The sequence below is a fragment of the Peromyscus californicus genome, unplaced genomic scaffold (genome assembly GCF_007827085.1).
Source record: "Peromyscus californicus insignis strain IS unplaced genomic scaffold, ASM782708v3 Scaffold_11__1_contigs__length_118956290, whole genome shotgun sequence".
Lineage (NCBI taxonomy): Eukaryota > Metazoa > Chordata > Mammalia > Rodentia > Cricetidae > Peromyscus > Peromyscus californicus.
Window position 1 is genome coordinate 93,384,944 of NW_026294402.1, and position 27,240 is coordinate 93,412,183.

At 42.2% G+C, this 27,240-nt stretch overlaps 1 protein-coding gene and 1 non-coding gene across 3 annotated transcripts in view; one reads left to right on the forward strand and one right to left on the reverse strand.

Moving 5' to 3' along the window:
• Positions 1-27,240, reverse strand: part of Pik3cb (phosphatidylinositol-4,5-bisphosphate 3-kinase catalytic subunit beta) — a 111,765-nt gene that overhangs the window by 9,795 nt on the left and 74,730 nt on the right. For both annotated transcript variants that reach the window (XM_052717837.1, XM_052717829.1), the window contains 11 exons: positions 26,525-26,776; positions 24,204-24,300; positions 22,856-22,986; positions 21,468-21,518; positions 20,320-20,508; positions 17,918-18,039; positions 15,878-16,021; positions 13,618-13,717; positions 8,640-8,818; positions 7,125-7,234; positions 5,440-5,518 (listed from right to left, as the gene is read on the reverse strand). In XM_052717837.1, coding sequence (XP_052573797.1) covers positions 5,440-5,518; positions 7,125-7,234; positions 8,640-8,818; positions 13,618-13,717; positions 15,878-16,021; positions 17,918-18,039; positions 20,320-20,508; positions 21,468-21,518; positions 22,856-22,986; positions 24,204-24,300; positions 26,525-26,776 — 1,454 coding nt within the window. The remainder of the gene's footprint in view (positions 1-5,439; positions 5,519-7,124; positions 7,235-8,639; positions 8,819-13,617; positions 13,718-15,877; positions 16,022-17,917; positions 18,040-20,319; positions 20,509-21,467; positions 21,519-22,855; positions 22,987-24,203; positions 24,301-26,524; positions 26,777-27,240) is intronic.
• LOC128106144 (U6 spliceosomal RNA) lies at positions 10,810-10,916 on the forward strand. Its single transcript, XR_008216609.1, has one exon. It is a non-coding gene; the product is annotated as a U6 spliceosomal RNA (small nuclear RNA).

Here is a 27,240-nt window from a genome sequence, read left to right on the forward strand (position 1 = left end):
GATGTTTTAGTTTCTAAAATTACTTCTAAGAAAGAATTCAATTATTGTGTATTCCTTTAAATGAGAGCAACCCTGCCGACTGAAATACTAATGAACTGTGTTAGACCTGTATTATTAATTTGCTTCTCTTTCTTAAAAAGACAACTAAGGGACATTACATTTTCACTAGTGCCTGGCAGCCTGTTGCGACACAACCCACGTAAAGCAAACACTGCTGGGTTAAAGTGCACCCTCTTGCTTTCCTGCACCCCCTCGCATCCCACTTACAGCCCAAACTGGGCACAAGTCCAACAACTTCCTCTTCAAAGCAAGCCATGATGAAAGCAATCAGTGACTTAAGGATGGAACATTCACAATGGGAAGGAAAAAACATCCTCATCCGAAAGACAGTTTGACAGAGTCATGCTGGGGACAAACTCCTGGAAGCCTCCCTAATCATCGCACCGAGGCCTCCTTTGCCCTGAGTGTCTAGTCTTTATAAAGGACATGACAAGACTTCTAACGTTCACCTTCCTTTCTCACACTCTCTGACCTGAGGACAATGTTACCTTCGTGGGAAAACAGGATTTTAGAATGAGACACACTGCACAGGAGGGAGAAAGGGTCCCTTTCTCCCTCCTTCACCACACTGATCCATGTCAGGGTAGTGCCTCAGGAGAGTGCAAACCCTCCTTACCTCGTGTTTGCACTAACTCACACCTGCTTCCTTCACCCTGACCCTTCCAGTGCCAACAGCGCTGAATGTCTTACACACAACTTCTGCACAGTCTCTCACAAGCAAGAAAATTCTATCAGTACAGTCAGGCCTAGTGGCGCACACCTTTAATCCCAGCACTCGGGAGGCAGAGGCAGGGACCTCTGTGAGTTTGAGGCCAGCCTGGGCTACAGAGCAAGTTCCAGGACAGCCAGAGTTACATAATAGAGAGTTCCTGTTCCCCTTGCCTGCCTCAAAAAATTCCATCAGTGAAACTCAGATGTATAAGTGAAGACAACTCCTCAATTTTTACTTTGGAATGTAGCACAGGGCCAGGGAACACAGAGGACTGTCAAGTCTTCTAAATGTCAGACAGATTGGAGATTGACAGCTTTTCAGTTGACAGGAAAAGCTAACTGACTTCTAATTGTTCAGCCAAAGACATGGTGTCTCAACATGTTTATGCCTTATAAATGTTCTGCTTTTGACATAAAGGACACCCAAGTATCATGAGACATCCGAGAAAATGTAAATGAACCTAAGGATTTCTGTTAACGGAAGCACAGTGTTGTTGCACGGCACTGGTGCACGGCATTGCTACTAAAATAGTAACATAGAGGAGGAACCCAAATATCTGAGACTGACTGAAGAGTGCATGCTGCATGACCCACTTTAACCTGAACACTGCTCAAAAGGAAAACAAACACAACAGGCACACTGGAGCACAGATATTTATAGAAACGGCAGAGAAGGTTTGGAGAGAAAGATATAGATAGGAGTCTGAAAGAACTCAAAGCCCTATACTTAAAAAAAATGGGGTCAGAGGACAAAATGCCGATACCATCCCCCTGGACACTCCATGTTTCCTGCTGCACAGGAACTGAGCACACATCCAGCACTCCACACACGGCTGCCTCTAAGGAAGCAGCACTAAGCAGCCAGTCTTCAGCTGAGGCTCTGTAACTCAGAGAGGCCCATCCGACGGCCACATCTGCGACTAGCAAAGGATTGCCCAGTATCTTTGATAACGTCAGAAAGAACAAAGGAGTCACCAGGCCAGAGTTTGAAGTTTCTTTTGTTATAGGCTCCATGGTGGTTTGAATGAGAGTGGACTCCACAGGCTCACTCTTGAAGGCTTGGTCTCCATTTGGTGGAATTGTTTGGGAAGGGTAGGAGGTGTGCCCTTGTTGGAGGAGGTGTATCAATGGGGGGTGGGCTCTGAGGTTTCCAAAGACTCCTGCCATTCCTAGGTAGTGTTCCCTCTGCTTCCTGCTTACTGTTTCAGGTGAGAGCTCTCCGCTGTTCCTGCCACCATGCCTTAGCTCCACAGTCATAGACTCCTAACCTCTGAAACTGTACGCCCAATTAAATGCTTTCTTTTATAAATTGCCTTTGTCATGGTGTTTTTATCACACCAATAAGTAACTAATACAGGATCCAATAATAGTCATTTTCCTGTAGTTTCTTTTACAGAGGAGAAATCAGTAAACTTTTAGGGTGGGCTAGAGGGTATTTCTAAGCACTTCAGGGTAACTCTACTGTTGAGAAATACAAGCAACCACTGACAATTATGTAAAGAAAGGACTGTGTGCCATTAAGAGTTTATTTACCAGATTAGGTAGTCCATGTCCTACTTACTGAGCTCATGTTTCTCAAGCAGGTACATTTACTGCAATGGTTAATAATGACTGTTGACTGGTCTGAATGAAGAAATAACTATGGAATTAGTAAGGCATATGTTTGGTGTGTTGGGGTGGGGGGTTTGGGGAGGTGGTGTTGCCAGAGAGGATTCACTGACAGGGAGGATGTGCCCTGCATGTGGGAGACCATCCCACTCACTGTGGTCCAGGACAGAACAAAAAAGAAAAAGAAGAAAGCCAGCCAAATGCTGCCACTCCTTTGTTCTCACATTCTCATCTGCAGAGAAATGAATAAGAGCCTCTGGCTTCCAAGGCCAGGAGCTGGTCTTGCCCCAGTGAGTTCCCCACAATGGCAGAATGACAGCTTCTCGACCATGAGCCCAGAACAAAGCCTTCTTCCTGCAAGCTGTTTCAGTCAGCATCTTCTGGGGTGTGTGTGACGCATGCTTCAGTGTCTCTCCTTCCATCAGGGAGCTCGGCCCCCCCGAGCTTGTGCCTCAACAGGCTCTCTACCCACTGACATGTCTCACGGGCCCTACATTGCTTCTTGGTAGGATCTGGTCACAACACAAAAGCAACATAGTCAACCCTCTCTCTGTGATGTATTCCTTATGAGTGGTTAAGGGGGGACAAAAAAGCCACCACTCATACATAACAGTGTTTTTAAGTAGTTAGTCAGAAATTCCTAAGTTAAAGGAAAACTATACCACAAACAGTGACCATTGGGTCCTTTTTGGGTGAATTTTGAGATAGGGTGCTAGAGCTGAAAGAAGTGGGCACATGCTCCCATCCCTAATCCAGAAGCAATCTTCAATTAATAACCACTTGCAAATGAAAATGTAGTTTCTTCCAAGGGAGTCTCATTGGGGAAACAAACTACTCTTAAGGGTAGGCTGCATGGCCAGCAGTAGATGGCCAACAGAAAATGAACTCAACGGTATCATAATGTCATGGCAGGGCTTTTCCTCTTTTAAATTTTATCTTTTGTTTGTTTTTTGTTTTTCGAGACAGGGTTTCCCTGTGTAGCCCTGGCTGTCCTAGAAATCACTCTGCAGACCAGGCTGGTCTCAAACTCAGAGACCTGCCTGCCTCTGCTTTCTGATTGCTGGGATTAAAGGTGTGTGCCACCACTTCCTAGCTTTAATTTTATCTTATTATTTTTTTATTTTTATGTTTTTTTTTCTTTTTACCCCACATCCTTTATGTATATATTATGGCTTCCAGTTTAGTGTTTTTAATGGAATTCCTGAGTGTGAGAACAAGTGGGTCTGTTTCTTGTACCTTCTCTTGTGGGTCTTTTCCTTCTGTTTGTCTGTTTTGCCCAATTCTGATGTTTTTCTTTTATCTTATTATATTTTATTTTACTATTATCCCTTAGAAGTCTACTTGTTTTCTAATGATATATTAAAAAGGGGGTGGCTCTGGATGGGAGGAACTAAGAGTAGAGAGAGAAGAAACTGTAATCAGGATGTATTGTGTGAAGGGAAAAAACCTATTTTCAATAAAAGGGAAAAAACACAGATCTCTTACTGCAATCATAGTTACAGTCCCATGAAAGGGAAAAAAAATCACACTAGATTGTTCTAACTTAGTAGAACTAGAAAAGTATATTCTAGAAAGATCTAGAAACAAAGACTTCCTTTAAAATACAAACAAGGTGGCAGACGAGATAATCCAGTGGAGGAAAGTGCTGGCTGCCACACCTGAGGCTTGATCCCTAGGACCCACAGAAGAAAAAGTCAACTTGATCCCTAGGACCCACAGAAGAGAAAGTCAACTTGATCCCTAGGCTCCACAGAAGAAAAAGTCAGTCAACTTGATCCCTAGGACCCACAGAAGAAAAAGTCAGTCAACTTGATCCCTAGGCTCCACAGAAGAAAAAGTCAACTCTCAAAAGCTGTCCTCTGACCTCCACATGTGTCCCCATGGTGAACCCATGTGCATGTGTGCCGAGACACAAATGTTTAAAAAACACAGAGTAGACAATCAGGTATTTTGAGTGCCATCATATTTTGGCAAACAAAGGGTTACTGGACGTGTCTTCCCACACAAGGTTTTCTCACTTTGATAGGACAGTAATATAAGAGAAAGACATCAATGTGGAGTCTTGACAATCCTGGATTTGAAATGGGCACTGTTTAATATTTTTTAACCTTTGTTTTGAAGTCACTCACATGTTAAAAAAGAGTAACACAACCTTATGGAGCTGTGAGGTTTCCAAGAAATGATCTACATGAAGCTAACGAAGTGCTTTTGTTAGTCAATATACAGCAACGATTTCCAATCCTCTTACAAGAATTCAACAGGGTGCAAAGGGTGCAAAGACACGTGGCTGGAATCCCAGCACTTGGCGCTGAGGCAGGATAACAAATTCGAGTCCATCGTGCCTATAGAGCACGTTCCATACCACCCTGGGCTATGTAATGGACCATGTTGCTGTGGGATGTCGTTCTGTATGCTGTGAATATGTATTGCTCTGATTAGTTGATAAATAAAATGCTGACTGGCCAGTAGCCAGGCAGGAAGTATAGGCGGGGCGCGCAGACTAGGAGAATGCTGGGAAGAGGAAGGGCGGAGTCAGGAGACGCCAGCACCACCAGGAGAAGTAAGATGTGAAAACACCAGTAAGCCACCGCCACGTGGCAACTTACAGATTAATAGAAATGAGTTAAGTTATAAGAGCTAGCTAGCAAGAAGCCTGAGCCATTAGGCCATGGCCATAAGTTTGTAAATAATATTAAGCCTCTGAGTGATTATTTTATAAGCAGCTGCGGGAGATATTCATCCTGACTGCAGGGCCACGCAGGATCAGAGAAACCTTCAGGATACACTCTGTCTCAAAATGAAAGCCACCAAGCTTGAAATTGCAGCCTGGCACATGATTCTAGATGTTTGTCGAAGTCATATTAATGTCCAAATCTACCCTTCTCTGGAATCTCAAGCACATGTAGTTTTAAGTATGATGAGGTTCAAGCAAGGCAATGATTAGAAAGCACATTGTTAAAGACCGTACTAACTGTTATTATGAACAATAATTAAAAGTGAAGGGAAGGACTCAACAGGAGGAAAACACCACAAAATAAGCAAATGCACTGGAGCACTCACCGAAGGTCCAAACCAGCCTCTTTCCAGAGCAGATCCATCAGTCGGAGCATCTGCAGAGTCAGCATGTCCTGCCGTAAATCTAAGGGAAATGCCTGCTAAGTTACATGCACTTGTTATCTTGTGCACACCCCCCCCACACACACTTGTTAACTCAACATTAGGCATTCAGTCAGATTCACTAAACCCATTACCAAGCACTGTACTTTTTCTTCCAACTTAATCTTGCCCATGTTCACTGTATCTAACAGGCTCAGTGATGAGCAGTTCCCTGTATGGTTTCAGAAATCAAGTTTTCAACTGCTTCCCATATATGAACTATTGTACCAACCACAGGATACTGTGAAAGTACATTTCTACACATACTGCAGCATTTGTTAACTTTTTCCACCTTTAAGGCTACACAGAAAATTCTTAGGGAATCACACAACTCAGTGCATTAGGAACCCAGCAAACTGTTAGTAGTTGAATTTATTTATCATCATGTCCATGAATGCTTCTAGTCTCAACACTCATGAAGCTTGAAAATTGCAAACTTGAAGCCAGCCTTGGCTATATAGTGTGATCTTGGGCCAAAATAATAAGTAATAAAAGTTAAACAGCCTGACATGATGGCATGCAACTGTAATCCCAGTACTTGGAGGTGGGGAAGGTAGGGGCATCAGAGTTCATTCTTGGCTATATAAGTTCAAGGCCAACATGGCTTACATAAAATTGTCTGTCCTCTTCCCCCCACTTCCCAAAGAGTACTTTCTTTTTTTCTATTTATTTGTTTGTTTGTTTATTTATTTATTTATTATGTGTGCAGTATTCTGCCTGCATGCCAGAAGAGGGCACCAGATCTCACTACAGATGGTTGTGAACTACCATGTGGTTGCTGGGAATTGAACTCAGGACCTCTGGAAGAGCAGCCAGTGCTCTTAACTACTGAGCCATCTCTCCAGCTCCCAAAGAGTACTTTCAAACAAAATAATGTCAAAGTAATAATGGTATACTATCTGTATGGTCAGTGGAGAAAAATATTTAGCAATACATCATGAGGGCTGGGTATGCTGGCACATTCGTGTAATCCCAACACTGGGGTGGGGGGGCTGAGTCAGCATCACAGGTTTGAGGTCAGCCTTTGCTACAGAGTGAGACACTATCTCAAGCAACATGACCCACTCTAAAGAAGTTCAATTAAGAAGTTGCAAGCACATATAATAAGTTATTTATTGCAAATCCCTTTAAGGACTCCGGTACAGAGATGTTAAACCTTCAAGACCCTAGAGCTAATCAGTTGGAGGGCTTGCTTGTGGCCACAGAGCTTATAAGCCATGACTGCCTTTGGCTGGTGCAATTACTTCAAAGGCATTTCTTTATAAAGTCTGGGTCATCAGCTCAATCCAAACACGAACTCTGGCAATGATATCAAAATTGCTGTCACTGGAACAGGATGCATGAATATACACTGAGATATCCTTACCTTTGCAAGCTTTTAATCAAAAGATTTAATATTTGTATTTCATAGGGCAAAATAGGAAGGCTTATTAGGTAACTAAGTAAACTGTAGAAGCGATTTCTCAGGAAGAAAGGAGGGGTCCTAGGGGATGCTGAGCTGACCTTATGAGCACTGGCAGTGGCCTCTTGGCTGCTATCACACTGAAACACACACCTTTCCAATATGATGTGAAAATTCCAGAACTTACCATCGCCATTTTTAAAGATCACTCCAACCGAGTCCTCTCCAAAACCTCTGTTGCTGTAGACCAGCCACAAGGGCTTCATCTTGGAGTCCATGTATTTGCACTTTTCAACACTGAAATCAGCAAGGGGGAAATCAACCACTTCAGCAAAACAATGTGTAAGACTAAAAGTGCCCTCAAACATCAGGCTTGCAAGCCCCTCACCTATTTCTTTCAGAATCTACGGAAGTCATAAAGAATTTTCTCTGAGTAGAAAAGGAACCCTGAGGACAGCTCTGGTTGGCATATACTAATGCCAATGGATGAAGCAGAAACCTAGGATCTGACCTTTTATTACCTCCACTTGAAATTTCTCCTTCTTTTTTTATACTTCCTTAACTTTTTATATTTAGTGAGCAAAAGATTAGAATACATTACTGTATTAAAATTAGGATTACAAATAACTCTTGATTTTTAAGGACACTTCTTGTGTGTGTGTGTGTGTGTGTGTGTGTGTGTGTGTGTGTGTGTGTGTGTGTACATGTATTTGGGTACTGCAGAGGCTAGAATAGAGAGGGTATCAGGTCCCCTGGAGCTGGAGTTACGTGCTATTGTGAGTCATCTGACATGAGTGATGGGAACCAAACCCTGGTCCTCTGCAAGAGCAGCGAGGGCTCTTAAATGTTGAGTCACATCTCAAGCCCTGATATTTTGATTTCACAATGAGGGATCAATTCTGAATACTGTTAACAAAAATTATAATATTCCACTTCTGTATGAATGAAAAGATTGGAAATAGTTTAGAGATTCATTTAAATCTCATTTTTAAGTAGGAAGTCAGCAAATAATGTGTCATGGTTTCCAACATTTTGCTCATACAGGATTTTCAATTCTTAAAAATTGATAATATAGCCAGGAATGGTGGCACATGCCTGTACTACCTGCACTCAGCAAGCAGGAGGATTATGTGTTCAAAGCCAGCCTGGGCTACATAAAGAGTTTGAAGCTAGCCTAGGCTACATAAGACCCTGTATCAAAACTAACTTGGGCTGGAGAGATGGCTCAGTGGTTAAGAGTACATATTACCCTTGGAGAGGACCCAAGTTCAGATCCCAGCACCCAAGTCAGGCAGCTTACAATACCCTTTAACTCAAGCTCCAGGGGATCTGATGCCTCTGGCCACTGTGAACATTGCATTCCTGTGCACAAGACCCCTGCCCCCCCATAATTAAATATAATAAAATCTTTTATAAAAGCTAGCTTATATATGTTCTTATATACAACTAAAATTATATATAATTGAAAGAAATTAATTTGCAATATTACTAACCCCACAAATAAACCTAGCTAAGAGCTCTAGAGCCAAATGAGTATAGACACAGTCTCTGCAGACTCTTAACATTTTCCTTCCTTATTACATTTGACCTCCTTGGGCTAATAGCCAGCACCACCAGTTCCCCAACATGGTGACTCAGAAATCTTTTCTGCATTGCTATGGTCACAGGCTACCCACTGTGCAGAGCAGAGACAGCCACTTACTAGAGTTCTGAGAGGATGACACATGGATTCAGAGGTGACTGCAGGTCGGAGAGGGCCTCCCGGTAAGCATTCTGCTTTAAGCAAGTATGCATAGCCTCCTTTCCTTTAGCCCTGTTGAGCTTCATTGCATTCAATTTAATTAAGCTATTTAAAGTTTTTAACTTATTGAGTGCTTCAACCTGAAAAATAAGGTTCCCCATCCCAAAATTCATTCATGGTTAAAAATAATATATCATACAGTTACATTTATCAGTAGCTCTAACCAAACACACATACAGCTGAAGTTAAAAACCCTGCATTTAAGAAGGGTTTTACACACAGTATGTTTCTATCATTTACCGGTCAAGGTACCACTTTTAAGTCCTTTATTAATGATATTTTAGAAATTTGACAGCAGTAACCAGGCATAGACTGGGTATCTTCAGACAGGTGTGAAACTGTATTCAACTCTACAGTTCACCAAGTAATGGAATCTGAAACACCTCCTCAAATCAATTTGAACCGCTCCATCCGGTCTACACCACATGACAGGCAATCTGTACAGAAGTAACCCCTGTTCCCGGTATTGAAACCTTAGCACCTACTTCCATGTATGTCCTTGTCTCTTTTGTTCTAGACACAGCCTTTTATGTAGCCCAGGCTGGTCAGCCTCTCTAGGGCTGGAATTATAGGTATGTGCTACTGTGTCTGGTAATAACTATCATCATGTGTCTGGAATCTCGGCCTGTTTTCTTTCCACTGCCAAGACAACAAGAACAGATTATGATTCAAGGTATTTGTTATCCAAGATGAAACTGCTTGCTTTGAAGCTGGGTACAGTGGTACACACCTTTTTTTTTTTTTTTTTGGTTTTTCGAGACAGGGTTTCTCTGTGTAGCTTTGCGCCTTTCCTGGGACTCACTTGGTAGCCCAGGCTGGCCTCCAACTCACAGAGATCCGCCTGGCTCTCCCTCCCAAGTGCTGGGATTAAAGGCGTGCGCCACCATCGCCCCGGCAGTGGTACACACCTTTAATCCTAGCACTTGGAGGTTGAGGTGGGGGCAGACACAGGTGGATCTCTGAGTTTGAAGCCAGCCTGGTCTACAAAGTGAGTTCCATGACAGCCAGGGCCACACAGAGAAACTCTGTCTCCCCACCATATACACAAAAAATGATTTTATTTTTAAGATTTGTTTTATTTTTATTAAGTGTGTATATGTGCATGTGCCTGAGTATACAGATGTGTACCATGTGTATGGAGGTGCCCACAGAGGCCAGAAGAGGGTGCCAGATCCCCTGGAACTGGAATTACAGGTGGTTGTGAGCCACCTGACATGGGTGCTGGGAACTGAACCTGGGTTCTCTACAAGAACAAGTACTCTTAACCACTGAGTCATCTGCCTAGCCCTAGAATCTGGGATAACCCTGGCTATCAAAACTTAAGCCAAAAAAAAAAAAAAAAACACCTTGTACTTGTAGTGTAGCAATAGCCAACTAGAGCAAAATCATTATTTGTAAAAGCCACTTTAGCCAAGCATGGTAGTGCATGCCTCCAATTACTGTGTATGTGGTGGTGAGGCAGTGAGGGACCTCTGTGAGTTCAAGGCCAGACTGGTCTACATAGGGAGTTTCAAGACAGCTAGGGCTACAGTGAGACCTTGTCTCAGTCAAAAAAGGAAACAAACACCCACTTTAGCCAGTTCTGACCGTGAACACCTATGATCAGGAAGCAGAGGCAGGAGAACAGCCATAAGTTTGACACTAATCTGGTTTATATAGCAAGTTCCTAGCCAGACAGGGCAATTATAGAGACCCTGTCTCATTCTCCCCACAGAAGTTCCTGTTATTACTTAATAACTGAGGGTCCATTCATATTATATTATATAAAATTCATGAGAACACAATAACCATAGGCAATCATATACCTGAAGGAACATTTCGGATGTCATTAAAACTAGAAACAACAAGAGCCGGGCGGTGGTGGCGCACGCCTTTAATCCCAGCACTCGGGAGGCAGAGCCAGGCGGATCTCTGTGAGTTCGAGGCCAGCCTGGTCTCCAAAGCGAGTTCCAGGAAAGGCGCAAAGCTACACAGAGAAACCCTGTCTCGAAAAACCAAAAAAAAAAAAAAAAAAACTAGAAACAACAAATGATAACAAACATATATAAAGACAAACATAAAATACATGAGGGTGCTCACTTCGGCAGCACATAGACTAAAATTGGAACGATACAGAGGAGATCAGCATGGCTCCCGCGCAAGGATGACATGCAAATTCATGAAGCGTTCCATATTTTAAAAAACATAAAATATATGAGGCAAACATAATGCACACTGGTTTGAAATTTCATTATCAGGGAATTCATTTTGTATCATGTTTTTATTTTAAAACTTTGAACTTCCATGCAAGAAAACCATTAAGACTATGTATGGGTGTGGATATAGTTTCCTACATGCAGGAAACTATTATGTAGTTTCCAAAGCTAGGCTGAAACCTTGCTCATATAGAAAATGAAGATGGTTCTATGTAGCTTGCTGATAAAATCAAGATGGCTGGTGCTTGCCAAGTTAGCCATCTGTCAAAACCACAGACACTCCATTTTTCAACAGTTTCAGGAGCTGTACAAACATTGGCAACAAGGAAACCAGATGAACACTGGTCTATCTGAACTATTTCAAATCAGAATTCCTTCCATGTTGTACAGTTGGTAACTGCTATGTCCCATTGATAAGCGTGTTGATATTCATTTCCTGGAATAGTATCCTAAAAGGCCATAAGTCAAAAAATACTTTTAAGTATTTCAACAAATGCCATTTTACAACTTTGTAGCGTTAACAAAAATACCACGGTGGGCTGGCAAAATAGCTGAGTAGGTAAGAGCACTTGCTGCCAAGTCTAGAGATCTGAGTTCAATTCCCAGGACTGACTGAAAGGAGAGAACAACTTCAACAAGCCATCCACTGACTTCCATATGCCATGTGGCAAGCCTGCACCCCCACCCACCATCAGTCAAGTAATGGCCAAGCGGGGTGGCACAGGCCTGTAATCACTTTTACTCAGGAGGCTAAAAAGTTCCAGGCCAGCCTGGGCAACTCAGTGAGACTTTCTCAAAAGAGATTTTTTTTTTTTTTAATAGGAAAAAGGGAGTGGGGAGAGTGGAGATTGGGCCTGAAGAGTTGGCTCAATGTTTAAGCATGTTTACTGAGGACTGGAGTTTAGTTTCCAAAACTCATACTGGACAGCTTACAACCACCTGTAACTCCAGCTCTAGAGGATCTGATGCTATCTTCTAGCCTATGTGAGTATCTGTACCTGTGCAACCACACACACACACACACACACACACACACACACACACACACACCCCCAAGGGAAAAAGGGGTGTTGGGGATTTAGCTCAGTGGTAGAGCGCTTGCCTAGCAAGCACAAGGCCCTGGGTTCGATCCTCAGTTCAAAAAAAAAAAAAAAAAAAGGGAAAAAGGAGGATGGGGCTATAGCTTAGCAATAGACTGTTCACCTATGACGCAAGAGGACTTGGGATCAGGAGAGGAGGAAGGGGAGGCTGATTACACATGCCTTGTTAGGAGTTCCACTAAATGCTCCAGACAACGAAGACAATATGCAGTGTGGTCTGATCCAATGAGTGAGGGAAGATGGTGGTCAGATGAGGTCAAACAAGTACGAACCAAGTGGGACCTTATAAGCCTTGGTAGAAGATCTGAGTTTTTCAGTGTTATGAAAAATTATTGTAGGGATTTAAAGAGGAACATGATATGATTGGAGATAAAGATCACTTATCAGAGGCTGTGCAGGGTGAGGGAGGTACAAAGGGCAGGGTGGGAATTAAGGGCCCGATGCAGAAGGTGAATGGAATGAGGGTGATGATGGTCAAACAAGGATGGCGGCCATGAACACTGGGTTCTGAATTGCAGGGGTTAGTGGTATCATCTCATGTTGTGAATAAACGTTAGCTATTATTACCACACCCAGTGGGCTTTCCAAAAGGTGTCACGGCCATCTCATAAAAGCCTAAGGAAGTTTCTCTAACAAGGCAAAGGAGCTAGAAATGGTGGCACATTCTTGTAATCTCAGCATTTGGGGAAGGGGAATGAGGCAGGAGGATTACACGTTCAAGGCAGCATGGGTTTTACATACATACTGGTGAATTATCAGGAGAATAAATAAGACAGCATACTTAAAACAGTATAAACAGTATGATTCTTGACATAGGCTAATCATTTAATAACTTAGAGTAATATCAGCAATACCTCCAGACTGCAAGAGCATATCACAATTTTAGGCATGAACATATAGCTTGAAAAGGTAACAAAGATTCTGAATTATAGAAATCATAGTACCTGTGGGTTTATACCTCAATAATCTGAGTCTAAAAGACATGATGAATTATATGCGCCATAAATACTATACTTAAGAGTAAAAACTTTTAAAACATAAATATATTTGAAAGAGTAACTGAGGGACATGAAAAACAGAGTCAAAAGACTGCCTCCATCATGTCTATTATGAAACATGTACAGACCATTAAAATTTAAGGCATCCTATTAATATAGAAAATATGAGAAATCCTGACTAATTGTGGTATTTGGTATTTATTTATGCTTTAATTCTAGGCTTGCTGAAATTTCCTATATGACAGATTTTCCTAAAATCATGTGCTGAAGGCTGGGAAGAAGTGTCGTGGCAGACTGCTTGCCTACCAAGCACAAAGCTTTGAGCCCAATCCCCAGCAGAGCATAAATTAAGACACAGCACCACGCACTCAAAAAGTTGGGGCAGGAGGATCTCCTGACCATGCTCGTCCTCGACTAAATAGTGAGCTCAAGGCCAGCCTGGGCTTCATGAGACTCAGTCCTTCTCCACAAAGTACTGATCAGGTTAAGTGACTGAGAGGGCAATGGAGTATGTGTTCAGAGAAATCGCATTTGATGAACTTATCGATCACTGTGCGTTAAACTGAATTAAAACAGAGGCTCCTACCTGCTTGGAAAGCACCTTCATGTGCCCGACGCTTCCTCGACAGTACGCTTCTAGGATGACACCGAACTGTACCGACACGGCAGGAATGTGCACCTCTGACCTGCGGAAGTCAGCATGCAATTGGTTCGTTTATCAAACACTTCAGACCACGGAAAAGGAACACTGCCTTCTTCATTCTACTACGAAATACTCTGGTTCCAAGTAGGTCGGGAGCTGTTCTCCTAAGCACTTACTAGGAAGATGGTCACAGCCTGATCTGTTAAGTGTTAGGACTCAGAAGTTATGAGTGTTTAGTAGTTAATTCTGTAATTGAAGAAAACCAACATCTTCACATTTTACTTGATTTGTCTTCAGAAGGAGAAAAGAGATATAACAGGAATTTAGAGAGAAGTGGGCAGAAAAATTAGTCTATTTGACTGGGGTCAGTAAAACCAATGCCTCAATTAGCCTTATCCAGTTTTCTCCTCTCTGCCTGTTGTTGGTGAGTGTGCATAGTGTGAGTGGGGCACAAGCCACAGGGAGCACGTGGAGGTCAGAGGACAACTGTGGAGAGTTGGGTTTCTTTTTCCTTCTTTTTCCTTCCTTACATGGGTTCTGGGAATTGAACTCAGGTTGCCAAGCTTGCATAGCAAGAGCCATTGCTCACTGAACCATCTTGCTGACCCTACTTTTCTTTTCTCACTTGAAGAATGGTGTAAAGCCTGGCAGTGGTGGCGCACGCCTTTAATCCCAGCACTCAGGAGGCAGAGGCAAGCAAATCTCTGTGAGTTCGAGGCCAGCCTGGTGGACAGAGCGAGTTCCAGGACAACCAGGGCTACACAGAGAAACCCTACCTCAAAAAACAAAACAATAACAACAAAAAAGATTGGTGTAATATATGAAAAAAAGAAGGAATATTTATTTTGTCATTCTTTGAGGAGTTAAAAATACTACTGAATTGGATGAGAAGACAAATTATAAATAAGAAAACAAATCTAACAAGGAAACTACTTCAGAGGAAATCCACTAAAATTAATACCTCAGTATTACAGAGCTCATGCTTTCTTTGAAAATCTTAGCCAAAAAGGAAGGCATTTTTTTTCTTTGTAAATTTGTTTCAGTGGTGAACTGCAAATGAGGAGGGAAAAAGGGGGACCCACCGCTCTCATGGTCAACAAAGGCAACTCTAGCTTTTATTCTTATTTGACTGCTGCTTGACCAGTGAGACAGGCTCACGGGCGTCTGAAAATGACCTGGTCAATATAATAAAGTGACGGACTCAGGATGTAGCTGAATGGTAGAGCACTGGCTAAACATTTGCCAGACTCTCTGTTCAAGTCCCACACCGCAAAGTTAAACAGATACATAAACATGGGCTGAGATAGCTCAGAGGTGAAGTACTTGTAGTGCTCTTGCAGAGAACCCAAGACTAACAAGTGCCTGTAAGTCTAGCTTCAGGGGGATCCTAGGCCTCTGGCCCTTATAGCCATCTGTACTCACACGTAGAAAGACATGTAAATAAACACAATGTAAAAATACATCAATAAAATCACTATTGTTTTAGTAAAACTGTGACTTTACTTAGTAAAGTAGTGATAACAGAATTCACAAATGGGAGCTGAAGAGATGCTCAGTGGTTAGGAGCACTGGCTGCTCTTACAGAGGACCCAGGTTGCATTTCCAGCAACCACATGGTAGCTCACAACTGTCTGTAACTCCAGTTCCAGGGTATTCAATGCCCTCTGCTGGCCTCTACAAGCACCAGGCATACAAGTACATCTATACATACAGGTAAAGCACCCATACACATAAAATAAAATAGATTTAAATGTATGTATTAGTCACAAACTTCTGAAAGGAATAAACAAATCAGCACACAGCTAACATATATTAAGACAATTCGTTTATTTTTAAAAAAGAGCACCTGAAGTTGGAAAGGAAAAGTAATTGGAGGAGAGAGGAGTAACTGAGGGGAGGGAATGGGTGGAGTTGAACAAAACATATATGCAAGCCTAAGTATTAAATACTTTACAAGAAAATTAGTTTGCTAGAGAATATAATATATGCTACCAGTTTTAGTTTAAAATCCAGAAAGGATCATGGGATAGTTGTCTGGATTTCTTTGCCAAATGACCAAAGTAGAGTGTGGGTATGAAAAAGGAGGCCACTAAACTGTAAATGCTACAGATCGATTGGAAACCAGGAAGCCTCTGATGGCCCGACTAATGTCTTACACCCCACTGAATTAGTTATTAAAGCACATGAACCGTGAAAGACTTACCTCAGATGCCAAAACAGAAACTGCCCAATCCTCCGGTTATCAAGTGCTCTTTCTAGTAGGAATCTAGAGAGGGCACAGTCAAGAAAAGGCTCGTATTTCAAAACTTGCACCAACTGTAGAAGATACTGAGAGAGTTCTTCATCACTGAAAGAAACAAAAGAGAGAGAAGCTCAGCCCCTGTGCCAGAAAAAGACCCCTCCCCGCCCAACTCACATGCTAACTGGCTGCAACACACAGGTCTTCTGGGCCAGGCTTCTCACATGTTTACACTCACTGCACCACATTGGAATACCGATTTCAGATAAAAGATACAGATTTCAGATGCAGGGAGGGGGTGACCAGCAGCAAGACATGGGACATTCTTATCAAACCTCGAAAGTTGTTATAACTGATTATTGCATGTATAATCAGCCAGGAGTCACGCCCCTGCCCCCAAATAGCTACTTTAACAAAATTCTTTATTTCTATTGTGTGTGAGACATGTATGTGGTGTGTGTGCCATGGTGTTCATGTGGGGGTCAAGGGACAACATGGTGGAGTAAATTCTCTCATTCTCCCTCTACATGGGTCCCAGGGGTCACTCAGGACATTCACTTCCTGAGCTACCCCACAGGCCCCTGAGCACAACTCTGATATTGCCAATGTATTTTGTATTTAGTCAAACAAGTATTTTTAAAATGAAAGCTTTAGTAATTTTTTCTTTGCTATCATGTGGTTTTAAGTAATTCATTCTTCCAAATCAGTAAACAACTAAAACCTTAACATCAAATAGCCTGAAGGCCAAGGAAATGAATGCACCTTCAGGCAGAGATTATACCAATTTCACTGCATAATACGTTATTATAAAGGGACTGACTTTACTCTGGCCAAGGCCACTGCCACCACAGGCAAGCCCAGTGGTTCTAAGGTCAGAATACCCTGCCCTCTCACTGTCCACAGTGCTTCCCAACTATTGGCTACAAAAATGACTAGCTAAGGTGAATCTGGGGTCAAACTACAGCACCAAATGAGAAACAAAACCCAGAGCACTAACATTTACCAGAGGGAGGTGTCAGAATTAGCCATATGGGGCAACATGATTATTTCAGCATCTCCCTCCGAAATCGAACACTTAACCCAGAGTACAAAGTGTTTTTCATCAGGCCTCCAGTGCAAATGCAGGGAGACAAAGCAGCTGGGGCTTCATTTTTAATACAACTACCTATACATCAATCTTAATTGATCATCAATTAATTAATTATGAAGATCCATGTCCACTTATAAAGACCAATAGCTAGTATAAAAAACAGAAGCGAAAGTCAGGTAGTGATGGTGCATGCCTTTAATTCCAGCACTCAGAAGGCAGAGGCAGGAAGATCTCTGAGTTTGAGGACAGCCTGGGCTACACAGAATCTTGGAAAACCAAAAATAATTAATAATAATAATAATAATAATAAATAAGCAGTAAAAAAAGAAAAAGGAAAGAAAAACCACAAACAGAAGTATAAAAATGTTTCTCTTATAGATCTGATTTTGCTTCTCAGACCACTATTAGAAAGTTTATATAGTTTCTTCTGCCTAACAAATGATTTAAAACAGATCTAAGGCAAGAAGGGACCATAGCCAGGACTGGGGGCAGAAGGATAAGTCTGAGATTGAGAACTAGCTAGAGATTGAGAACTAGCTAGCCTGGGCTACACAATGAGTTCAAGGGCAGCCTGTGAGATCCTTTCTGAAAATAAACAAACATGCCTCCATCATAAAATATTAACCCTTTTTATTTGGGGTGATTGGTGGACTACTGCGAAGGAAAGAGACAACACCGTCATGGCTGCTCACCTTGGAAAAGCTGGCCTCTGCGGTTGGAAACTAAGGTTTCAGAACTCAGTCTCCTATAGTAAAGGCGAAGAGTGGCCACTAAACTGTTTGCGCAGAGCCAGCATGACCTGGCCACCATAGCTCAAACAAGCTTACCTTTCTAATGCAACATTCAAGGAGCCACCCTCTTTCTTACCCACCCAGGCAATTCCTTGCCCCAGGATGGTCCCATAAAAGAGATACCTCATCTGTCGCAGGCAGCTTACGGCATATTCCCGGACGTACTGATCTGGATAGTTGAAATCCAGGAGCTCCAGCGCTTCCCTGGGGGGCAGTTTGGGCCAAATCTGCAGGAGTGCCTGAAGCTGTTTAAAATTAAAACTGGGTCAGAAGTTTGGTGGACAAAAGTAACTTATCCTTCCTGGCATACGGGAATGGAGATGAGTCAAAAGAAAGGAAAAATGTTAATTACTGATGCCTCAAACATTCTGGCAGATGCAGACTAACAAAAACCGTTTTTGTCTCTGAAACATTCTCTATATATGTTTAAAAGGTTACTAAGAGCTTAATGAACAGACTGAGACACTGCAGACGTGGCTCCTACAACCACAGCCACCACATAATTTAAGGAGAAAAGAAGAAGGATAAAGAAACAACCAGGAAGCTTGTAAAAGTAAAGTAAAAGCTGGGTGGTGGTGGCGCACGCCTTTAATTCCAGCACTCGGGAGGCAGAGGCAGGCGGATCTCTGTGAGTTCGAGCCCCACCTGGGCTACAGAGCGAGTTCCAGGAAGGCACAAAGCTACACAGAGAAACCCTGTCTCGAGGGGGAAAAAAGTAAAGTATAAACATAAGTTAAGTTTCAAGCTAACTGAAGGCTTATCCACTAAGGAGGTTAATAACTCAACATAAAATTACAAACTTTACTTTAAATTGAATTATTTATCTGTTTGTTTGTTTATTTGTTTGAGGCAGGGTTTCAGATTTTTATAGCCCTGGCTGTACTGGAACTTCCTCTGTAGACCAGGCTGGCCTCAAACTCAGAGATCCACCTGCCTCTGCCTCCCGAGTGCTGGGATTAAAGGCATGCACCACCAAGTCCTGCTAGTTTTAAATGAATTTTTAAAGAAATCTATTACTTTACAGAATCTTTTATTAATCAGAACACATTTGAGTTCCTCAAATCAGAATAAATATAATTAATCCATAAGAGCTAAATAATGGCTACTTTCTTTTTAGTGAATAATAAATCTTATTCACAAATGCTAACTGGACATTGGACAACCAGGACTCCTGGGCAGGAGCTGGAACCACATGTGGAAGATGCGTAGATGTGGCCACACCTGGGTCATCTGGAGAGGAGGACTCTTAGCTGCCTCTGCCATGGCTCTCTGCAATGCAGAGCCCTCCTCTTGTGGCTATGATACATTTACAGGGCAGTCTCATGGGGACAGACAGCTAGGAAGAAAACTGATCTGGGGGGGGCGGTGATTTGTGGCCCTTGCAAAGCTCAGCACTTGGCAAAGCTTGCTCTTCAGTATTTGCTATCTCTTGTTGGGTGTTCTTGAGTATCCTGTACCACTGACAGCAATTTACTGGGCAGTATCAGTACTAGAGAGCTATGTCGATTAGACTCCAGTGATCAAAAGATGTTCCTTCATCTGGCTGCTTATCTCAAAAGCAACTCAGCCAGGCATGCTGGTGCACGCCTTGAAACCCAGCACTCAGAGGCAAGGCAGGCAAGTGTCAGTGAGTCTGAGGCCAGTGTGGGGAGTTCTGGTCCAGCCAGGGCTACATAGTAAGACCCTGCCTAAAGCAACAATAAAAGCACTTGGGGTCCTATAATGAAACTGGTGATGGTACCCAGGTACCCAGGATCTGACTACACCCCCTTTGATAGATGGTGGCTCTCAAAATACTGTTACAATGGTTGTTAACATTGGGCATGGCTACCTCACCCAGATTCCAGGATCCCTGAAGTTTTGAAAGTTCCTGGATGGTACATAGCACATGTAAGTATTTAAAACCTCAAAAATAGCTCCTGCAGGGAATTATCTAACAAGCTAGGCATCACGGTGCATATCTGCAACCTCAGCACTTTGGGGCTGAGACAGGAGGATTGAAAGTTTGAGAGCAGCCACAGTTACATAGTGAGAGCCTATCTTTAAAAAGAAACTAGCCGGGTGGTGGTGGTGGTGGTGGTGGTGGTGGTGGTGGTGGTGGTGGTGGTGGTGGTGGTGGTACAACATGCCTTTAATCTCAGCACTCAGGAGGCAGAGGCAGGCAGATCTCTGAGTTCAAGGCCAGCCTGGTCTACAGAGTGAGTCCCATGACATCCAGGGCTGCACAGAGAAACCCTGTCTCGAAAAAACAAAAACAAAACACAACAAAAAAGAAATAAAAGAAAATAGAAAATGTATCCAACAAATGGGGATACTCCTGTGGAAAGACACTTTACACAAGCAATGTATACACATGTACATACAGACACACACACACACACACACACACACACACACACACACACACACACGCTCACACACACAGATCTATAGAAATGATTTTTTTGTTATTTGGGGAAAAGAAGGGGGAGAGGGATAAGGGATGGAGGAGAAAGGCGAAAGGGAGGAGGGAAGGATCTTGTTACCTGAGCTACATCTTCAAGTTTATTCCACTTGATCGACAGTAGGAGTTTCGGCAGAGACTGTGGGAAATTTTCTCGGCAGTCTTGCCGTAGAGTCCAAATTAGATCCATTTCATTCTCACACAGCTGAGACAGGGGGTCCCTGTCCAAGATTTCTTTCAGTACAGCAAGAAATTTTTTTCCACCACGACTCTTAAGAAAGTAAAATACTCATTAGAGAATTTAACTGTGCAAACCACAGGCAACCATTCAGCAAATTTATATGAATGAATTTATAATTGTCAGCTTTACTAGTTGAAGCACAAAACCGAAATTTTGTACAAAGATTAATTAAAGTGGATCCTTTTAAAAATTCTGCATTGCTCAATATTAAGTTTATGAGCTACACAGTAAGAAAGGTGCTTCTGTTTTTAAATCCAAGTGCAAACACTAGATGGCACTATTGCTTTTAGGTTAAATATATCTTATTTAAATATATCTCATCCTATAAATTCACTATTATTTATAAGTCCCCCGCCCCCCACCCCCCACCGTGTGTGTGTGTGTGTGTGTGTGTGTGTGTGTGTGTGTGTGTGTGTGTGTGTGTGTGTCCAGGGTCTAGCCCAGGAGGTGTGAGCAGCACATATTAATAGCCCCGGAATAAATTTATGATAGATATTAACAAAGGTCTCAGAATAAATATATGGACTCTAGTCTTGCTTCTATGCTTCTGTTGTTTGTCATGTAGTAAAAAAGGAGCTGGAACAGAAATAAATAGTAAAACATAAAACAGAAATGACATTCTCAACTTGGCAGAGTTCTCAGAGAGAGGACAAAGGTCCCTCACTATGAAGCTAGTCCATATTATACTGGCTTTGCTATGTGAAAGAACACGGCCCACTAAGTTAATTAAATGACACTAAATTAAAATCGTACTGGAAATCTATGAGGTGCGATAGCATCTACTGTGGGCCACTAACCCTGAAGCTGTACAGAAAAGGGTTTGCCACTCACATACAAGTCACCAGAAACTGAGCTACATTTAGCCAGCGCTGGGATGTGAGACTGCTTTGGAGTTGTGTCTCCCACACATCATTACAACAGATGAGGTGTCGGCCCTCACACTGACATAGCTCTGTAGCGGGAAAGGCCAGACGAAGCTTGGTACTTACTGACACATTAGCACTGTCACTGCTGGCAATCTCGGCTGCCTTCTCAATGATCTGTTTTAAATATAGTAATGAAAGTTAAATTGTGGGTCTGATATTTGTAAAATTTTCAATGTTAATAACTACTTTGCACTTGGATTACAAGAGACTGCACACACTTGGCACTTCTAGCCTTTACAAATGGGAACAAATTTTAAAAATAAAACAACAACAAAAACCCAGTGTTTCTCTTGACAACAGAGAGGGAGGGGGAGCAAGCCTGAGCCCAGTTCAGCTACACGCATGGCAGGGATGTGGTGAGGCGGAAAAGGACAATAGGGAGAGGAGGGAAAAACCAAACGTTGATTTATTGGAATACAGTGGAAGTCTAGGCTTGGCAGAGGTAGAGCTCAGTGGTAGAGCATTTCCTAACGTGTAGGTCTGATCCCCAGCACTGCCATTAAAAATAATGTAACAGGAAGGACATGGTGGAAGCTGAAAAGTATTTTTCAACTCTCTCAGTTTATATAGAGGGCTCATATTCTTGAAAGAATTCGAAATGCCTGACTCTCGGGGAAAGGAGGAAAGAATCAGAAGTTCCATGGCTGGTGACTGAGTTCTACAGTCCTAAGTAATTTACCTCCATTATCACGTGTTTAATGTGGTGATCCACAGCTTTTTAAAAATTTTAAAATGCTTTTGAGAAAGAGCCACTTTTATATGTAACCAAGGGGGATTTTGAGGCAGGGACTGGCAATCTCCCTGCCTCAATGTCACCTCTGCTGGATTATAGGCGTGAGGCACCATGCTGGGCAGAATAACCTTCTTAAAGACCCTGTAATGATAAATTGGCTTCTGGGTGGGCACAATTCACTTAAAAGTACAAATGAAGAAAGCAACGCTGAATTACATAATTAATTTGCATAATACTCTAAAAACCACCTCTGGGGTTGAGCATATAGCTCCGTAACAGGTCATGCTGGCTAGAGTGAGACACTGTCTTAAAAGCCACTACCCTCAAAGTCCTGATAATAGTAACACTCAGCATTAATCGTCTCTTCTTTCATTGTACCTTTAATCTCTGAATCAACATGCCAGGCATGTTTCACAGAACACATTACACATTCAGAGTTATGTGTGAATACACTTAAGAGACTCTTTACATCAGAAAAGAGCTCAGAACAATTAAATCCCTCTTTATAAACACGGCCCCTGAACTGCAGAGACACCACCTTTCACTTGGTCTGTGATAAGCCAAAATCAATTGCCATAATTGCACAGCTTTCCACTGGATAACAATGTCAAATGTATGGAGAGTTTTGAAAGAACTAGACACACTGAGCTTGGACCGAACATTTACATCCAGGAAGAATTCAATTCCTTCATGCATAGTGGCCTTTTAGTTATCTTACCTTATCGAAGGGAGGGTAATAATAAGGCTGCTTTTTATTCTCTGGAAACTTAATATGCAAGGCAGTTGCATTTTCAGCATACGGGTTGGTCTGCACAGTGCCCATGGGATTCAGCATTTCTTCCAGCTCATCTAAAACACGCAAACAATTTGGATCCTTAAGAAAATGGTTTTGAAAGTAAACTTTAAAAAAAACAAAAGTCTGAGAGACAGGTGGATCTTTGTGAGTTCGAGGACAGCCTGGGTTACAGAGTGAGTTCCAGGAAAAGGCGCAAAGCTGTCTCGGAAAAACAAACAAAAAAAAGTCTGGTCGGGTGGTGAAGGTGTGGGTCTTTAATCCCAACACTTGGGAGGTAGAGACAGGTGAATGAATCTCTGTGAGGTCAAGGCCACCCTGAACGAGTTCCAGGACAGCCAGGACTACACAGAAAAACCCTGTCCCCCCCTCCCCCCCAAAAAAAACCAAAATAATAAAATTAAAATAAAGTAATTAAACAAACAAAAAACAAAAGTCTAGAACTGGTTTTCTTTCACGAAAATGTCCCTAAAAGTTGTGTCACTTGAGAAAGTTTAGCAAACTGCATCAGTAAGCCTTTAGACACGTGCAAAGGGCTCGTTTATCTTGATCATCAAGCTAAATCTAACTGGAAAACAAATGCTTTTACTGTTTTCTTTTTTTTTTTTTTTTTTGGTTTTTCGAGACAGGGTTTCTCTGTGTAGCCTTGCGCCTTTCCTGGAACTCGCTTTGGAGACCAGGCTGGCCTCGAACTCATAGAGATCCACCTGGCTCTGCCTCCCGAGTGCTGGGATTAAAGGCGTGCGCCACCACCGCCCGGCGCTTTTACTGTTTTCTAAATCTCCGGAGTGCTCATTCACAGGGACAGCTATGAGCAATAAAGCTTGTTACAGAAGACACTGTTACTTAGGAGGTTTCCTTAAAAGCCTACAAAAATAAAATGTTTAAAACAAGAACACATTGAAATAAAAAAATATACACTCAAGAACTTCATGTCTGTAACAAAATAGTCACTGTAAGTCAATTTTGGAATAAAAAACAGCTGGAAATGGTTGTGCATGCCTTTAATCCCAGGATTCAGAGGGCAGAGGCAGATGTATCTCCGTGAGTTTGAGGCCAGCCTGGTCTATAGAGTGAGTTCCAGGTCAGCACAAAGAGATCTTGTCTCAAAAACAAAACAAAACAAAATAAAACAAAACAACAAAAAGAATAAACAACAAAGACAATCTCTTTACTGAAATACAACAGTAAACCCAAGAAACCCTGAGTAATCACCAGTAAAACGCTAGCTGCTCTCCGGCACTAGTGGCTGCCCCCAGAATGTAAATCTTACCAGGAAACGAAGACCAGCTGTGCAGTATTATGTCTCCAGACCTCAGCTGTCCTTTGAAGTCAAAAACCATCGTATTTACCCATGCTACAGGATAATGCTGTTGAAAAAGGCATCATAACATAAATAAACCCAGAATGGACTTCAAGGCGTGACAATGCTCATGCCCCCATTCCAATGTTAATACTAGAAATTTCTGAAGTTCTAGGTAATTTCAAAAAATTCATGCAAAATGAAAAGAAGATACAGATGAGAGCAATTTCAATTATCTTTATAACTATTAGGAAAAATTTCACAGGCCAATAAATATACCACAATAAAACAGTATGCCCATCAAATAGAAAATTTTGTTTTCTGTTTTTAAATAATGAATACAAAGTGGGTAGTACAGTAAATCTAGCATGGGAGGAAGCTAGGCCTCTGGATACTGCAGGAATTACTTCTATTGCTAAAAGGGAGGCACCGGTGTCATGTGGGAACTCACACCTGTAATCCCAGCTCTGGAAGCTGAGGAAGGAGGACTGCTGGGAGTTTGAGGCCAGCCTGGGCTACAGAGCAAGTTTACAGAGCAAGTCTGGTTTACAAAATGAGAGCCTGTTTTTGGGGGGGTTGGTTTGTTTTGTTTTTTTAAGATTGATTGATTTATTATGTATATGGTAATCTGCCTGCATGCATGCCTGCAGACCAGAAGAGGGCACCAGATCTCATTACAGATGGTTTTGAGCCATCATGTGGTTGCTGGGAATTGAACTCAGGACCTCTGGAAGAGCAGCCACTGCTCTTAACCATTGAGCCATCTCTCCAGGCCCCCAGTTTTTTTGTTTTTAAAGCCAGGCATAGTGGCACATGCCTTTAGACACAGCAAAGCTAGCCATATAGTGAGACCCTGTCTCAAAACAACAACAAAAGAGGCACTACGCAATTAGGACTCTTACGAGACCAGCCTAGATCAGTCTGAGTATTTGTGTTCGTGTGTGTGTGTGTGTGTGTATGTGTGTGTGTGTGTGTACATATATATTTTTCTTTTCAAACCTTTCAGAAGAATTTTGTTATCAAGATAGGAAAGCCCACAAAGGAACCAGCCCTTCTATGATGTTTGAGACATTAAAATTTATTTTTAGAAGGCTGTATCATAATAAGCAGAGGGAGTGCTTATATTACCAGATCTTCCTTCCCACCTTTAGTGTTCTGTTGTATACTAGGCTGGTCTTAAACTCACAGGAAGATCAGGAGTTCAAGGTCATCATCAGCTAGTAGTCTAGGAGACGATCTAGAGACCTAGTCTCAGGCTAGTCTGGGCTGTGAGCAACCCTATCTAAAGACAGACAGAAGAGAGACAGAGACAGAGAGGGAAGAAAGAAAGAAAGAAAAACATTTGACTATCAACATGAAATAGAAAGGCTAGGGCTGTGGGTCAGTGGTAAACCTCAGCACACGAAGGGCCTGGTTCAATCCCCAGAGCTGGAAACACAAACACGACTATTGCTGCTTCTGAGACAACTCTGGTGGCACATCCTTTTACTCGGTAGGAAGAGGCAAGAGGATTGAGAGTTCAAGACCAACCTAGGCCACACTTTCAGGGCAGCCTGAATGACACAAAAAGACCCTGTCTTTAAAATGATAAAAGAAATACAGGGAATATATGTGTACATGTGAGAAGGTAGAGATATGGAAGATGACCATTTGACAAGTCTAACATCCTTTAAGGGATTCTGAAAGCAAAGTTTGTTTATACTAAGGTGACAGCAAAGCAGAAGCAGAGACTGTCTACAACAAAAGGCTTGACTTTCACATTAGTACAAATATTCTTACTTCATCCCAAAACTAATGTCCAGTCATGTGTTTGTGTTTTAAAGTCACATCAAGTGTGCTGAGTGAGGTCAATCAATGATCTTTCTAAAATTAAAAAAAAAATCTTAATTTTCAAATATATATACACACTTGGAAATTTAGGTAAAGTACTACAGACTAGCTGTTTTTAAAACGTCATCACTTTCCAGGTTCAGTGGCTCATACTTGCCAGTCCCATCATACAGAGGCCGAGGCAGGCATGTCACAGTGGGTTCAAGGCCAGCCTGAGCTACAGAGTGGGCGCTGGGCCACCCTAGGTTTTGTGCCTCTGTAGGAGGACATTGTATCATGAAATCGCCTCAAATAAATTGGAGAAAAGAACATAAAAAAGGCATGAACATGGAACTTTATCATCTTCTTGGAACTAGTTCTTAGGGTTCAGGTCACATGAAAGAACTTAACTTCTGTAATTATATCAGAGCCTTGAAATATCCTACTACATAAACAATTTTCTGAAATTACTGTATCATTACCACTTTCCCAGCTTTCCTGATGGTCTGATATTTAGAGGGATTAATAGTCTTTGTTGATTTCTTCGTTTTTACTTTATCCAAAACAGCGTAAACAGCAAAACATAATCGAGCCATTCTTGGTAAGTCACAAATATTAATATCAAATTCCAGCTGTTCATTCCAAATGTGGTCGTTTTTTCCTGATATCTCTGAGCTTACAACAGTCTTACACAGGAGCTCGGTTCCATGAAAAAGACCAGCTCTGACATGAACCTGTGAAGGGAGACGGAAACAATCAGGAGTGAGGCACAACCGCAGGGCCCCTCTCCAGGCCGAGAGAACCCTGGAAAGCAGTGCAGCCACGTTAGACACTTGCACACAGACGTCAGTGAGCACTCACTACATGATGGTGAGCTAATCCCGTGTCCCATTAGTGAGTAGAGCAGTTACAACATCAAATACGCGTCAAAACCCCAGTGGTCTCCACGGAGGAATGGGACTAAAGAAACCAGAAGAGGAGGCAGAAGCAGGAAGGATAGGATTTCAAGGCCAGCCTCGGCTACACAGTAAGTTTGAGACCAGCCTGGACGACGTGAGACCCTATCTCAGAAAAACAAAACAAACAATAGGAAAAACAACATGAATTTGTCATTATCTGTCAACAGACAGCTAGAGATATTCTAACTATATGTATAATTGCCCCCCACATCACAAGATTCACAGACAGGACAATGCAG